Source organism: Erinaceus europaeus, unplaced genomic scaffold, assembly GCF_950295315.1.
Source record: "Erinaceus europaeus unplaced genomic scaffold, mEriEur2.1 scaffold_198, whole genome shotgun sequence".
Taxonomy (NCBI): domain Eukaryota; kingdom Metazoa; phylum Chordata; class Mammalia; order Eulipotyphla; family Erinaceidae; genus Erinaceus; species Erinaceus europaeus.
In genome coordinates, this window is record NW_026648173.1 from 102707 (window position 1) to 117003 (window position 14297).

General features: G+C 42.7%; 1 protein-coding gene across 1 annotated transcript in view; it reads right to left on the reverse strand.

The window, feature by feature from the left end:
• Nucleotides 1-12855, reverse strand: part of FA2H (fatty acid 2-hydroxylase) — a 76317-nt gene extending 63462 nt beyond the window's left edge. Inside the window, 1 exon segment of the mRNA XM_007527586.3 lies at nucleotides 12452-12855. Within this exon segment, the coding sequence (XP_007527648.2) occupies nucleotides 12452-12853 (402 nt within the window). The 5' untranslated portion in view covers nucleotides 12854-12855.
• Between the last annotated feature and the right edge of the window lie 1442 nt (nucleotides 12856-14297).

Consider the following 14297-nt stretch of genomic DNA (forward strand, 5'->3'; position numbering starts at 1 on the left):
ATGTATTTCTATAGGGGGATATCTCCCTCTCTCTCTTTCTCTCTGCCACTAGGATTATCATTGGGGCTCAGTGCCTACATGACTTTATTGTTCCAAGTGGCCCTTTATTCCTCTCCCTTCCTTTTTTCTTTCCTTCCTTCCTCCTTTCCATCCTTCCTTCTGCTTATTAATTTACTTATAAGAGAAAGATGTGGAGAGAATTAGAACATCACTCTGGCACATGCAATGCCAGGGATCAAACTTAGGACATCGTTCTTGAGGGTTCAATATTTTATCCACTAAGCCACTTCCTGGGCTGCAACAGGCAGCCATTACTTTTTCTTCTTTTTTGATAGAGGGTTAGAGACAGAGAGATAGACAAAGAAGTGGAGATATCAAAGCACCAATATACTGCTTGTGAAGCTTCCCCTCATGCAGGTACTCCCATGTGGTGGCTTTGTGCTTGAACCCAGGTCCTTGTGCTCTATTAGGTGAGTCACCTCCTGGCTCACTCAGAAAGGAATTTTTCTGTTGATCTTATCTCTAAATATGCACATATGTGTACCATGTGCCACCTTCAAAACATGCCTTTCCTTGAGAGTATGGATCAACCGGTAAATGTGCATGTTCAGTGGGGAAGCAATTACAGAAGCCAGACCTTCCACCTTCTGCACCCCATAATGACCCTGGGTCCATACTCCCAGAGGGGTAAAGAATCGGAAAGCTATCAGGGGAGGGAATTGGATATGGAGTTCTGTTGGTGGTAATTGTTTGGAATTGTACCCCTCTTATCCTATGGTGTTGCTAGTGTTTCCATTTTATAAATAAAAATTATAAATAAAAAAGAAATCATATTCATATAAAAAGGTATCTAGAGTTTATAAGATAGGTTAAATGTTGAAGATCAAGGTTTTTACTTTTTAAAAAATATTTATTTATTCCCTTTTGTTGCCCTTGTTGTATTACTGTTGTAGTTATTCTTGTTGTTATTATTGATGTTGTCATTGTTGGACAGGACAGAGAGAAATGGAGAGAGGAGGGGGAAGACAGATGGGGGAGAGAAAGACAGACACCTGCAGACCTGCTTCACTGCTTGTGAAGCAGGCAGGGAGCTGGGGGCTTGAACTGGGATCCTTATGCCAGTCCTTGTGCTTTGTGCCACGTGCGCTTAACCTGCTGCACTACTGCCCAACTCCCGATCACGGTTCTTTCTATCATGTTATGCTGTCACTCAATGATCTTTTTATCTATATAGTTCACTATGGCTCTTTTTTCATAGTGTTTGCTCTCCAGGAAACAGAAAGAAAAAATAGCATGCTCTTTGGTAACAAAGAAATGAGTATATCACTTGCATATTAGTTGGAATACAATCAAAATGTCTTACTTGGCAGACCAGAAGGTGACTGAGTACATAGACTATATGCCACCCATACACAAGGATTTAAGTTTAATTGTACCACCACACGAGAAAACCATAGACAGCACCATGGACCAAAATGAAGGGAGTTCCATGGATGTATCTCTTTTTCTATCACTTTCCATTCCTCCTATGTTTCTAAAAAAATATGAAAAAAAATTGGGTAAGGGAGGTGGCTCAGAAGTTCCATGCATGAGCAAGGCTCTGAGTATATCCTGGTGCTGAAAAAAGTGTCATAGTTAGTGGCAAGGGAGATTGGAAAATAATGCTCAGCAGAAGCTTCTATGTGGAAAATGGCTAGTCGCATACTACCCAAGAGAGTAGCTGGTTTCTTTGAAAATCCAAATTCAGAACCTGGGAACATGGGAATTCAGCAAATGTCATGTTGTAAACTCAAGTCATGTATCTAGGGGTTGCGTGATATTTAATAGCTTAATCTAAAAACCGAAATCATCTGACTTCTAACAATACAGTGCATACTTTGTGTAGACTTAGAAAAACTCATTGTATATTTCAGAGTTGTGGTAATATAAAAGCTGTTGTAAAATCTTCTCAGAAACAAAATATGTGAGATAAACAGGCTACATGACTTTTGTAAAGATTAAAAGACATAGAAAGAAAGAGAGGAAGGAAGGAAGGAAGGAAGAGAGAGAGAGAGAGAGAGAAAGAAGTGCCACTCCTTGGGCACTCCACTTCCACCTCCACTTCTCCCTGAGTCAGACAGGACACCACCATAGGGAGAGTAAATATGTAGGCCCTGGTCTGCCAGCTGAGGAGTCTTTCTCCTACCTATGTTGGAGCAACAAGCCAGAGGCTCATTGGATGCTTTCAGTACCAGCTCCACAAAGGCTGCAAGTGAGCTCACCTCTCAGCTCACCTGTGGTTGAGTTGAAATGTGGAAGGAAGCAGCAGATCTTGCTTTTCCCAAATCCCTTCTGTCAAAGACTACTTGAACACATGTTTGATAAGGTCAAATATGTCACCAGCACAAGCTTGAGTTTTTTTTTCTTTTTCTTTCTTTTTTATTTTACCAGAGCACTGCACAGCTCTGGCTTATGGTGGTGTGGGGGATTAAACCTGGGACTTCAGTGCCTCAGGCATTAGAGTCTCTTTGCATAACCATTATGCTATCTACCCCTGCCCAACCTTGAGGTTTCTTTTCTTTATTTTCCCTTTTGTTGTTCTTGTTTTTTATAATTGTTGTAGTTATCACTGTTGTTATTGATGTCGGTGCTGTTGGATAAGACAGAGAGAAACAGAGAAAGGAGGGGAAGACAGAGAGGGGGAGTGAAAGATAGACACCTGCAGACCTGCTTCACTACCTGTGAAGCGACTCCCCTGCAGGTGGGGAGCCGGGGGCTCGAACCAGGATCCTTACGCTGGTCCTTTTGCTTCACACCATGTGCGCTTAACCTGCCGCACTACCACCTAGCCCCCACTGATGGAATTTTTGGTTACTAGCTTCCTTATGACAAGGTTTTAAGACATTTTGTATCCACCATAGTTTAAATGTGTCATATTTGCTTAACTGGTAGGGCTATCCTGACAATATACAACTGATACAAGAACACAACGTATTTGGATCATTATGTTTTGGGGCAATGCTTTTCCACATAAAATCCTGAGTGTGAGCTTTATGTTCCTCCATGATAATTTTTGTGAGTGTAGCTAGCCTCAAGTTGACTGTTCATGTTTCCCCCACTATCTGAAATGGGGGGGGCACTCCTATTTGGTAGACTAATTTTGGTGTCATATACATCAGTGGTAATACCATTTCTAGAATCAAGATATAATCCAGTAAATCATACTAAGTAGGGATACTCTCCTTTCAGATAATGGGTGGAACCTGCTATTCAATTATTACAAAAATTGAGTTCTTTTTCCATTGGAAAGCAAGAGCAAGTGAGAGAATACTCATTAAAATCTTTTGCTGCCAACTTATATGAACAGCAGTTAAAGAAGATTAAAAGCCACTTCTGAAAATACATGCTTTACATAAATTTGTTCAATCCCCCACACTACCATAAGCCAGAGCTGATCAGTGCTCTGCTTTAAAAAGAAAAAAGAAAAAAAGAAAAGAAATTTGTATGAAAAATCACAGGAGAGAAAATTCAGGCAACCTGAGTTCTGTTTACAAATATCCAGATACTTGCAGTCACATTTGAAACTAAGAGCACTGAGAGCAGTGAAAGCTTCTGCTTGGCAATTTCTTTAGTTCACTTCACGTCTACCTTTTCTGTCTACCACATGGACAAGGGTGACCTGCAGTAGCCTGGTATGGAAGATGCTTGGCCAGCTGTCTCTGTTTGCAAACTGAGGTAATGGCGGAAACGACTAACTCCCTTAATAGCTCTCCACCCCTATAGTTAGCAAAGAAACTAAAGAGTTGTTGTTCTTTAAAAAATTTTTTTTTAATTTTTTATTTTATTTTTGAGAGAGAGACAGAGAGAAACACCAGAGCACTGCTCAGCTCTGGCTTATGGTGGTGCGGGGAATTGAACCTGGAACTTTTGGAACCTCAGGCATGAGAGTTTGTTTGCATAACCATTATGCTATCTTCCCTGCCCCAAGAGTTGTTGTTCTAATTCTTAGAGCAACCTGTGTGTACTAAGATTATTATTTTTCTTTTTAATTATGCATACGTTTCACTTTTCCAAGCAACCTCATTTATTTATTCAAACACGTATTAGTTCTGTGCCCATGCAATGGTATGTTAGTATGTTCTAGAGAAATCCAGATGAATCAGATTATTTCAGCTCTTAGAGAATTTATAGTTTAGTAGGAAAGATAAGATATAGTGAAAACACAGTGAATAAGGAATGCTATTGTGAATGTAGTTAACAGAAGTATAAGTAAAATGCTGTGAGAATCTGGGAGAAGGGGAAAAGTACTCTAGATGGAGAGGTAAGAAGTTCTAGGAGGAAATGGCATTTGAGCTGAACTTAAAAAAGTATGTGGCAATGGAGAGTCACTGAAGACTTAGGAATACTGCTATAACACAATCAAGTTCTTTCTATTTAGAAAGGCTTACTACAGGCAATGAGGTTGAAGGTAGGACTGACAGGGAGCTACCCACCCAAGTGATCACTGCAGTGATGAGCACAATGAGGTTCTGGCTAAAGAAGAGTAGAAGTGGGCAAAAGCCCAGAAAGAAGACTAAAGTGGCTCAGGAGAATCAGCATGCTATCCATCCAATTCACCATTCTTGCCTTCTCCAATTTTTGCCCATTTTTACCCCTTCAGCTGTCATAAAGTCTCTGGGACAAAGCAGTTAATGGAGACAGTTGATGTTACAAAGATTACAAAACTCAGCAAACAACTCCAATAAGAAAGAGGACATGGACTCACTCTTCACCAAAGAAGATCAGAAGGTCAACAGACACATGAAAAAAAAAAAAAAAGCTCAAAGTCACTCATTATCAGAGAAATGTAAATAAAGACAATGAGGTATCACTTCATACTTGAAACAATGTCATACATCAGAAAGGACAAAAACAACAAATGCTGACAAGGATGTTGGACTAACTCCTGTGGAAGACAGTCTGGAGATTCATTAGAACATTTGAAATGGTCCTACCCTATGATCTGGCAATCTTTCTCATAGGGGATTTACCCAATGGTCACAGAAATACCTATCTAAAGAGATCTGTGTACATCTATGTTCAAAACAGAGCAATTTGTAACAGCTCAAACCTGAAACAACACAAGTGCCTAACAACAGACAAGTGGCAGAGAAAGTTGTGTATATGTACACAGTAGACTATTACATAGTCATACAATGATGAGATATCCTCCTCTGACTCATCCTGGATGAAACCTGAAGGAATCATGTTAAGTGAGAAAAGCCAGCAGGAAAAGGGTGGATACTGGCTGATCTTAACTCATAGGTGGAAACTAAGGAAAAAGAAATGGAAAACACAAAGTGAGAACTGTACTGGGTATGGTACATTGCAGCAAAGTAAAGAACTCTGGTTGGGAGGTGAGAGGATGAGAGAATGTGGAGAAAGACTTGAGTGGGTGGTGGGAGTAGTGTGTAGACACCTATCATAAGGCTGTATCCATGTGTCAACAACTGTCCTGTAAATAATTGCTTCCCCAATAAAATGATTTGAAACACACACAAACCAAAACAGAATACAGAGAAGCCAAGTGTTGGCACACTTCGTTGAGCATACACATCACAGTAAGCAAGGACATAAGTTCAAGTCCCCAGTCCCCACCTGCAGGAGGGAGACTTCATGAGTGATGAAACAGTACAGCAGGTGTCTCTCTCTCTCTCTCTCTCTCATATGTATTCCTTCCTCTCATTTATCTCTGTTTTTATCCAAAATAAATACATGTTTTTAAAAGAGTAAGAAATACCAAATAATCTCCCAGACATTGTATTTCACGAAAGATACCATTTAATAAAGTATATGCTGTATTAGTTCACTTATTAGTATACCTTTTTGGGTAATGAGGAGCAAGAAAAATAGTCATGGAGACTTAGAAGTAAAAAACAGGGCTATATGTGGTGAGATGGGGGGGTCTAATACATTCCTTACCCAAGGCTTATACCCTGATTCCTGGAGCCTATGACTATGTTACCTGATAGGGCAAAGGGGGCTCTATAGATGAGATGAAATAAAAAACCTTGACATTTTCCCCAAAAAAACTGAGATGGGGAGATTATCCCTTCAACTACCTCAGGAATCTGCAGGACAGAGTAGACAATGAGACACTGTAAAAAAGAAAACATGGATAATCTCCAGACCTGGTGTGTGTGTGTGTGTGTGTGTGTGTGTGTGTGTGTGTGTGTGTGTGTGTGTGTGTAAAATTATGAATAAATGTGTTTTTTTAGCAGGTTCTACTTTGTGTTTTCCTGGCCCAACAGCTGAGTCATTTCCACAAGAGTTCCCAAATTATAGTATCCCTTTTGTTTTCTGTCCTTAATCACTAATTTTACTTGGATATTGATGAAAGTATTTGGGATGTTTAGCCTTTGCACTTGCTGTAAATGGTGGTCTCCACTACTCTCACCTGTAATAAATGAAGAGAACAGGAGAAGGTTCAGTGGGTCACAACTCCCCTTCAGCCAGGTGAGTATTTTTTTTTTTTTACCAGCACTATCATTGGGACTTGGTGCCTGTACAACTCCATCATTCTCAGTAATCATTTTTTAAATAAAGGATGAGTGACAGAATGAGAGAGACAGAGAGGGAGAGAGGAGAGATACCCACAGAACTGCTCTATTATTTATGAAATTTCTTCCCTCCTGCAGATGAGGACTGGGGGGCTCTAACCCAGGTCCTTGCATATGATAATGTGTGTATTCTACACAATCTCTAGATGACTTAAAAAAATTTTTTTTCTTTAATATTTATTTATTCCTTTTTGTTGCCCTTGTTGTTTTATTGTTGTAGTTATTATTGTTGTTCTTGATGTCATCGTTGTTGGATAGGACAGAGAGAAATGGAGAGAGGAGGGGAAGACAGAGAGGGGAAAGAAAGTGAGATACCTGCAGACGTGCTTCACCACTTAGGAAGCGACTCCCCTGCAGGTGGGGAGCCTGGGGTTTGAACTGGGATCCTTATGCCGGTCCTTGCACTTTGCGCCACCTGCGCTTAACCCGCTGCTCTACTGCCTGACTCCTGATGACTTTTTTTTTTTTTAAGAATGTATTTATTTATTCATAAGAAAGATAGGAGCAGAGAAAGAACCAGACATCACTCTGGTACATGTGCTGCCGGGGACTGAACTCAGGACCTCATGGTTGAGAATCCAATGCTTTATCCACTGCACCACCTTCCAGACCACTGACTTTTTTTTTTTTAAAGACTCATTTTAATTAGAGAGAACCAGAGCATCATTTTATTATCAAAGAGCGTATGCATATTTTGGCATATGCTGTGTTAGAGTTTAAACGCAGTCTGTTGCTTTACTACTGAGTCTCAGAAGACGTCTCATTTCACTGCACTATGCAGCTGTGTGTATGTGGGGAGGTGGTCTGGAAAATTTCCCAAGAACCAAAATTCATCAGAGTTCTTAGCTCATATAACTCCTGGGTGGGCTTCTCAAGCTGGACTATCTCAAGATGTTCTGGGGTAGGAGAGGGACTCCAAGTTTTCCTGCATTTTGAGCTCAGTTGTCCACTCCTACTTAATTACTCAAATTTGGTTGATAATCCACTGCTTTATCCACTGCACCACCTCCCAGACCAATTACTCAATTTTGGAAGCTCTGAATGGTTAGATCTCAAATCATGGCAGAACTACATGTAGCAGAATGCATTGACTTCTCAGTCATTTAGAGATAGATGACTTTGGGAATAGGAAGTAGAACTCAGACATATTCAGACATGAGGGGTTACTTTACAACTAGGGGCTGGAGTCTGCTACCCCCTGTGTCTTCTCAAAACAAGGACTTTTTATCCAGGGACATGGCCCTATGTTTGCCCACAGAGGACCTCTTGAGAAGGGGGAAATACAAGATATCCTTTCTGGGTTATAATCTTGGTGGCAGGTTCAAGTGAGGGAATGATCTTGGCTGGACAGATGAAATATGTAGCTTTCTTAACAGAAAAACACAAAATTGTGCATTTTAGAGATATAATTTATTTTTCCACCCTCATTCCAAGTAAACAACCCATAGAACATCAGGGTTAAGAAACTGTTTTCTATGTTTTCCAAATTATGATGTTTAATCAACTAATGGTGCACAAGATAATTCCAGCATGTGAGCATTTCTTATTTTAAAATGCACATAAAATCTGATTTCACTGGAATCACTTAGGGTGAATCAAAGTGAGCCTACTTGAATTGATGAAGTTCAAGAACATACCAATTCAGAAAATAACTGTGAGTGATTCATGAATGACCCAAGTCCAGGAAATATTTAGGAGGAGCTATAGACCAAAGGGCTTATTTTTTTCTTTCTATTTCCTTTTATAAGACACTGGTTGAAGCTCAATCCATGGACTTCATACCTCACTAATGACATGAGCTATAGTTGCAAGAACACAGCTTTCACCCAAACTTGGAGTGAGCAGCTTGATCTACTGAAGGCAGGAGGAGGAATTGGTTTCTTTGGTAAGCCACTGTCCCTTCATTTGCTTAAAGGCCAACAGTACCAGTTCAAGGCCAAGGCTATAGCAGACAATGTCTCAGTATGTTGATTTAAACTAGTTTGACTCGTTTTGTGTGTGAATGTGAATATGTGTCTAAGTGTGACAAAGCAAAGTGAGGAGCAGAGAGGAAGCCTCAGGGGGTCTGTATTTCTCCCTGGAAATTTCACAGTGGAGCCCCAAGACGCTATACACAAGAACTATTCTCAGGAAGAGGGCCTTAGCAGGGGTGTCATTCAGAGATATGCCCTAAACAACATGACTAGTTCCTGGCATTCTCTCCCATCAATACCCCTACTGATCATCCTCACATTACAGAGACAGTATCCCTGTTCCTTCTGGAAGAGAGAAGGGAAGTAGAGAAGTTAGTATTGGGGGTGCTAGAAAGGCTTAGCTAGAAAGAACAGAAATATTTCATCTCTTAAGCCTTAGGAAGAAGGTTTTGGGTTCAAGTGGTAACTCAACAGTAGAGCACACATGTTGCCATGTGTAAGGATCCAAGTTCAAGCCTCCGGCTACCACATGGGAGTGCCTGCAGAGGAGAAGCTTCATGAGTGGTAGAGTGGTGCTGTGGTATCTCTCATCCTCTGTCTCTCACCCTCTATCTGAAGAAAAAGAGAAAAAAAATCCTGCAAGGAACAGTGGAATCATAAAGTTGTGATGCACCAGCAAAACCCTGGTGGCAAAGAAATAAGTGAATGAAGAAGAGGACTTGTCATTCAGGAAGTGGTTCAATGGGGGAGAACATATCTTTTGCATACTGCTCACCCCAGGTTGGATCCCCAGAGTTGTATTTGCTGGAGTGATGCTTTGGCATTTTTCAGTATCTCTGTCATGAAATAAATAAAACAAGTATTAAAAGAAGGAGGAGGAAGAGGAAGAGAAGGAGGAGGAGAAGGTGAAGGAGAAGAAGGAGAAAATAACTTATATCTGAAAGGACACTTCACTACAGATTTCTGCTCTGAATACCTCTCTCCCCCATTATAAAGACAAACATACAGTGGTTTCTGGAGCAGATAATTGTAGAGGGAAACGGACTGGTAATTGTAATGTTGGTCAGGTTTGGGTCATGGGTTTGCAAGTGTACTTGTTAGGTTTTAGGATTTTTCCACACACACCTTAAGATGTGGGCTCATATATAAAGATGCCTGTAACATAGCCATAGTGGGACTAACAGGTAACAACTGAGTATGAAGGCAGGAAATAAATCTGGAATCAGCATTCTCTGAGTCCTCCCTGAAGGGTAGAGGTAAAGGGAGACAAAGAAAAACAAGACAGAGAGATGGACTTCAGCAGATGTAAGAGGTGGAGGCACTCAGTGCAGTGACAATCAGTGGCACTGGGTGGAGAAGCCACACCCTGACACTCCTGTTTATAGAATATACTGGGCTGTTGGAAAAGTCATAATGTATTTTTTTTCTATATTCTCTGCTGCAAAAATGTGTCATGAATTTTCTGGCAATCCAACAGTTAAAATGTAGGATGGCTTAGGAACTATCACAAGTATGGAAGTGTCCAGTGTTCTAACCTGAGTCCTGTTTATTTCCTGCATTGAACTCTAGTTAGATTTGTGCTCCTTCTATAGGACCTGAAACCAAGCATCAGCATACAGGATTAAATGGAGATCCTGGCTTTTTTACCTATGGAAATTCCCAGGTATTTTCCCACTCTCCTTTAGGTCATGTCACCATAGAGCAAGCCCTAGTCAAATCTTGCTCAAGCCATACAACAGCCTTTTGACCGATCCCTTCACCCCTGTTGGGGCTCCCTTCATTACTTTCCAGCACTGCAGCTGGGGTACTCTTCCAAAGATGCAAATCACAGCCTGAAACATCCCTGCTGAGTCTCTTGTCTCTTGTCTAGCTTCCTCATTCTGACCTTAGTGTACAAGGCCTTATAAGGTGTGGCCTTGGGAGCTGATCTCTGGCCTCCTCCCTTATCCTTGCCCACCAGGCTCTGACACATTGGTTTTGATGCTGTCCTTTGAGTGTGCCAAGCCCTGCCATATTCAGAGTGTTCACAGATGCTGTTCTCTTCTGCAATGATCTTCCCACCACATTCCATTTGGTAAAGCCTGATCTCAGTGTTAATGTCACTTTCTCACCAAAAGCTGTCTCTGAGCCTCCCCTCCAGACACAGTTATTTATTTTTCCTTTTGTTACTCTTGTTTTTATTGCTGTTGTAGTTATTATTGTTGTTACTGATATCATCATTGTTAGATAGGACAGAGAGAAATGGAAAGAGGAGGAAAGACAGAGAGGGGGAGAGAAAGATAGACACCTGCTGACCTGCTTCACTGCTTGTGAAGTGACTCCCCTGCAGGTGGGGAGTTGGGGGCTCGAAATGGGATCCTTGTGCCGGCCCTTGTGCTACGTGCCACGCGCTTATTCCACTGCGCTACTGCCAGACTCCCCAGACTCATTTTCTGACAGCACCAAGGAATTAAATAAATACTGTTTGGACAGACCAGAAAGTTCTGTCACTCTCCTCATTAGTCTGTGAGCTCCACGAAGATAGTATTGGTTTGATTCCCTGTGCCAAACTCAGTGCTGTCAGCCACAGAGGGGCTTCAATCATTTATCATTCAATAAATGATTGAACATTTGGCTAAGAAGATGAGTAAGAGGCAAGACCTTTCATTCAAAGATCTAAAATATCCCTTCACAGGCGGTGAAGCAGGTCTGCAGGTGTCTGTCTTTCTCTCCCCCTCTCTGTCTTCCCCTCCTCTCTCCATTTCTCTCTGTCCCATCCAACAACGATGACATCAAGAACAACAATAATAACTACAACAATAAAACAACAAGGGCAACAAAAGGGAAAATAAATATAAAAAACAAAGATCTAAAATAAATAAGTAAATAAAAATACATGTTGGGACCATTTTGAGAGACACAGAAGCAGGGAACAACCATTGTTTTCCACCCACACATGATGGCCCCACTGTCACCAGTTTTCTAGTCAGGTCTGGGTAAATCAGCTTTCCAGACCTCTGATCTGAGCCTCCCTGAAGCTCTGTGGATAGGATCCATCTCCTATGCCTGGGAGTCCTTGGCATGGAGATGAATCAGTTTTGGAGTTAAATACATTTGACTTTCCCACTAACTAGCTATCTGACCCTGGCCAAGTCATAGAGCCTCTGTTTCCATATTGTGAAGTGAGGATAACAAAACTTACTCCAGGGCCCGTTGGAAGTTTAAATACCACTATGAACTTGTGCTGTAAGTAGCTTGCAACTTTAGTATTAGCTACCATTCTCATCCACTCAACTTCAACCCTTTCCCTGCTACACACACACTTTGTTATTACACTATCTTGGGACCCCCCACCCCCAAGCTAGCATGAATAGCACAGAATGAACGGAAAATTGGGTAGAGATGAGACAGTCTCTAAGGCATTGCATGACCAGCCTCTCCACACACCATGGGAGTTCCAGCACACCAGGACAATTGAAGGGTGGGTAAGGAGTGGGCACGTGCGCTTGGAATCTATGACGCACAGAGAATTGAAAAACTAATATATATATATATATATATATATATAGAGAGAGAGAGAGAGAGAGAGACAGACAGACAGACAGAGAGAGACAGAGAGAGAGAGAGACAGAGAGAGAGGGATACAGACAGACACACAGAGAGTCTCAGGGGGAAAGAAAAAGAAAGACTGGGCTCTGAGGGGCTGGTAAAAGATGAACCAAGTTGCCAGGTGGCAGAGGTTGCAAGGGAGTTAGAGGAAGGTGGGGTAACTTAGGAGTTAGGAGAACTAACAGACATAAGAGGGTTAGGGAGAAGAGCAAGTTGGGGGTGGGATGAATAGCCTGGAGAGGAGAAAGGGGAAGTCGAGGCGAGGTGAGCAAAAGGCCTGCTAGAGGGCAGGTGGTTGGAGTTTGGGAGTGAAGAATTGGGAGCGGGGCTTGCTGGGGGAAGACAGAGGTTTGCGACCTGGCCCCGCTGTACCTGAGGGTCTACCTGCAGCTCGCCCACATAGAACTGCTCCAGCCAGCGGCGTGCGTTGGCCGAGTGCCGGTGCGGGGGCCCGTCCAGGTCGGCACTGACATCCTGGCCAGCCCGCTCCCGCAGCAGCTGCTCGCCCCCCGGGTGCTGCCGCACGAAGTCTGTGAGGTCGTAGAGGCGGGCGCCGCGGCGGACCCAGCAGGCGCCGGCTTCCAGGCGCCGCCGGACCTCGGCGGGTGAAAAGGAGGCGGCAGGGGGCGGAGCGGGGGCCATGGCGGGAGAGCGGAGCTGGCTGCTCGAAGCCGAAGCCCGGCGTCTGCTCTGAGGCCGCCCAGCGCGCCTCTCACATCCCTTCCGAGAGCCGCCTCGCCGCTGCACCTGCTCATTTGCATGCCCCGCTCCCATTGGTCCCCCGCCGGCCACTGCCGGAGCTCCGAAAAGGGCCCCCTCCTTATTGGCTGGCTGGACGCGGGCAGACACCAGCCAGCACACCAGCTCAGCCGGCAGGCGGGCAGGCCAGCAGCTAGAGGGCACGAGTAGGTAGAGGGTACGCCCTCAGGTGTGTCCCTGGCAGGAAGAGAGCGACGCAGGCGGGCAGATGCTGGCAATGCATCACTTCTCTGTCCCTGGTGGCGCTTGGGACAGACATCCTCCCTCAGTGGCCTCATGGCCACTGGAATAACTCTTTCACTGCAATTCGGACTCCAGTTGAGGGAGTCAGGGCTCCGCAATTTGTACTGATTCCCTCTGCAAAACTTAAACATAATATAATATATAATAACAATGTAATAATCATAATATAATAACGATCAATATACTACTTGAAAAAATATCACATCGTTACACAACCATCTGAATGTACTGATTGCCACTGAACTATGCACAGAACAACTACTAACTCCTTATAAATTCATGTGTAAAAACGAAAAAATAAATAAGAGTGAAAGTTGTTAAAATGTCAAATTTTATATTATGTATATTTTATTACAATATAAAACATATATACATTTAGAGTTAAGTAGATATATGTGTGTATATATGTATATAGGCAAACCACTGCAGAAATCCAGCAATCAATCTCTCTTTGTCTTCTGTAAATAAAGTTTTTCTGGAACAAGGAATAATATGCGAGTGAGGGAGGACAGTTCTTCTAGCGTTTGCCCTTCTTCCGTAGCCAGTCAACAGCGTCAGGTTGAAAGCTGTCAGGAGCTGCTTGTTGCTGCCTTTGAAAGTGACTGGGATCCATGTGGATTCAGTCGGCTAGGAAGGATCGTCAGTTTCCCCAATGAATGGGTACTCACGGGATGCACCACGAGAAGGTCAATCTAATGCATCCCAGGGAGGACAGTGAGAATGAAAGGTAGGATCTTGTCTTTAATTTTAAGTTTCTGGCATTTTGTTCATCACTGTAGGTCTTTTGCATTAATTTTTATTTTTAAAAATACTGCACTAAATATATTTTATCTTGATTACTGAGTTTGGGGGGCACCCCTAAATTTCCTGCTGTGAGTAATTGCCATATTTATCTCTTTAGCCTCTGACTGGAGAGAACAGAGAGTCCTGTCTCCACTGTAGAAAGGAGGCACCTCAGCAGACAGAAGGCATGTATTGCAAACTTGATCCACAGGTATCCTCCTATAGGGTTCTAATTCATCTTATTTCTTCTACTACTTCTCCTCCTCCTTCTGTCCCCCACCTTTTAAAATTTGTGATTACTAGTGGGTTGCTACTAGATTGTAAGACTACAGGGTATACACCATCAAAGTTCTGTGTCCCCAAGAATCCCTCCTGCACTGCTAGTGGGAATGTAAACTAGTCCACCCCCTGTAGAGAGAAGTTTGGAGAACCC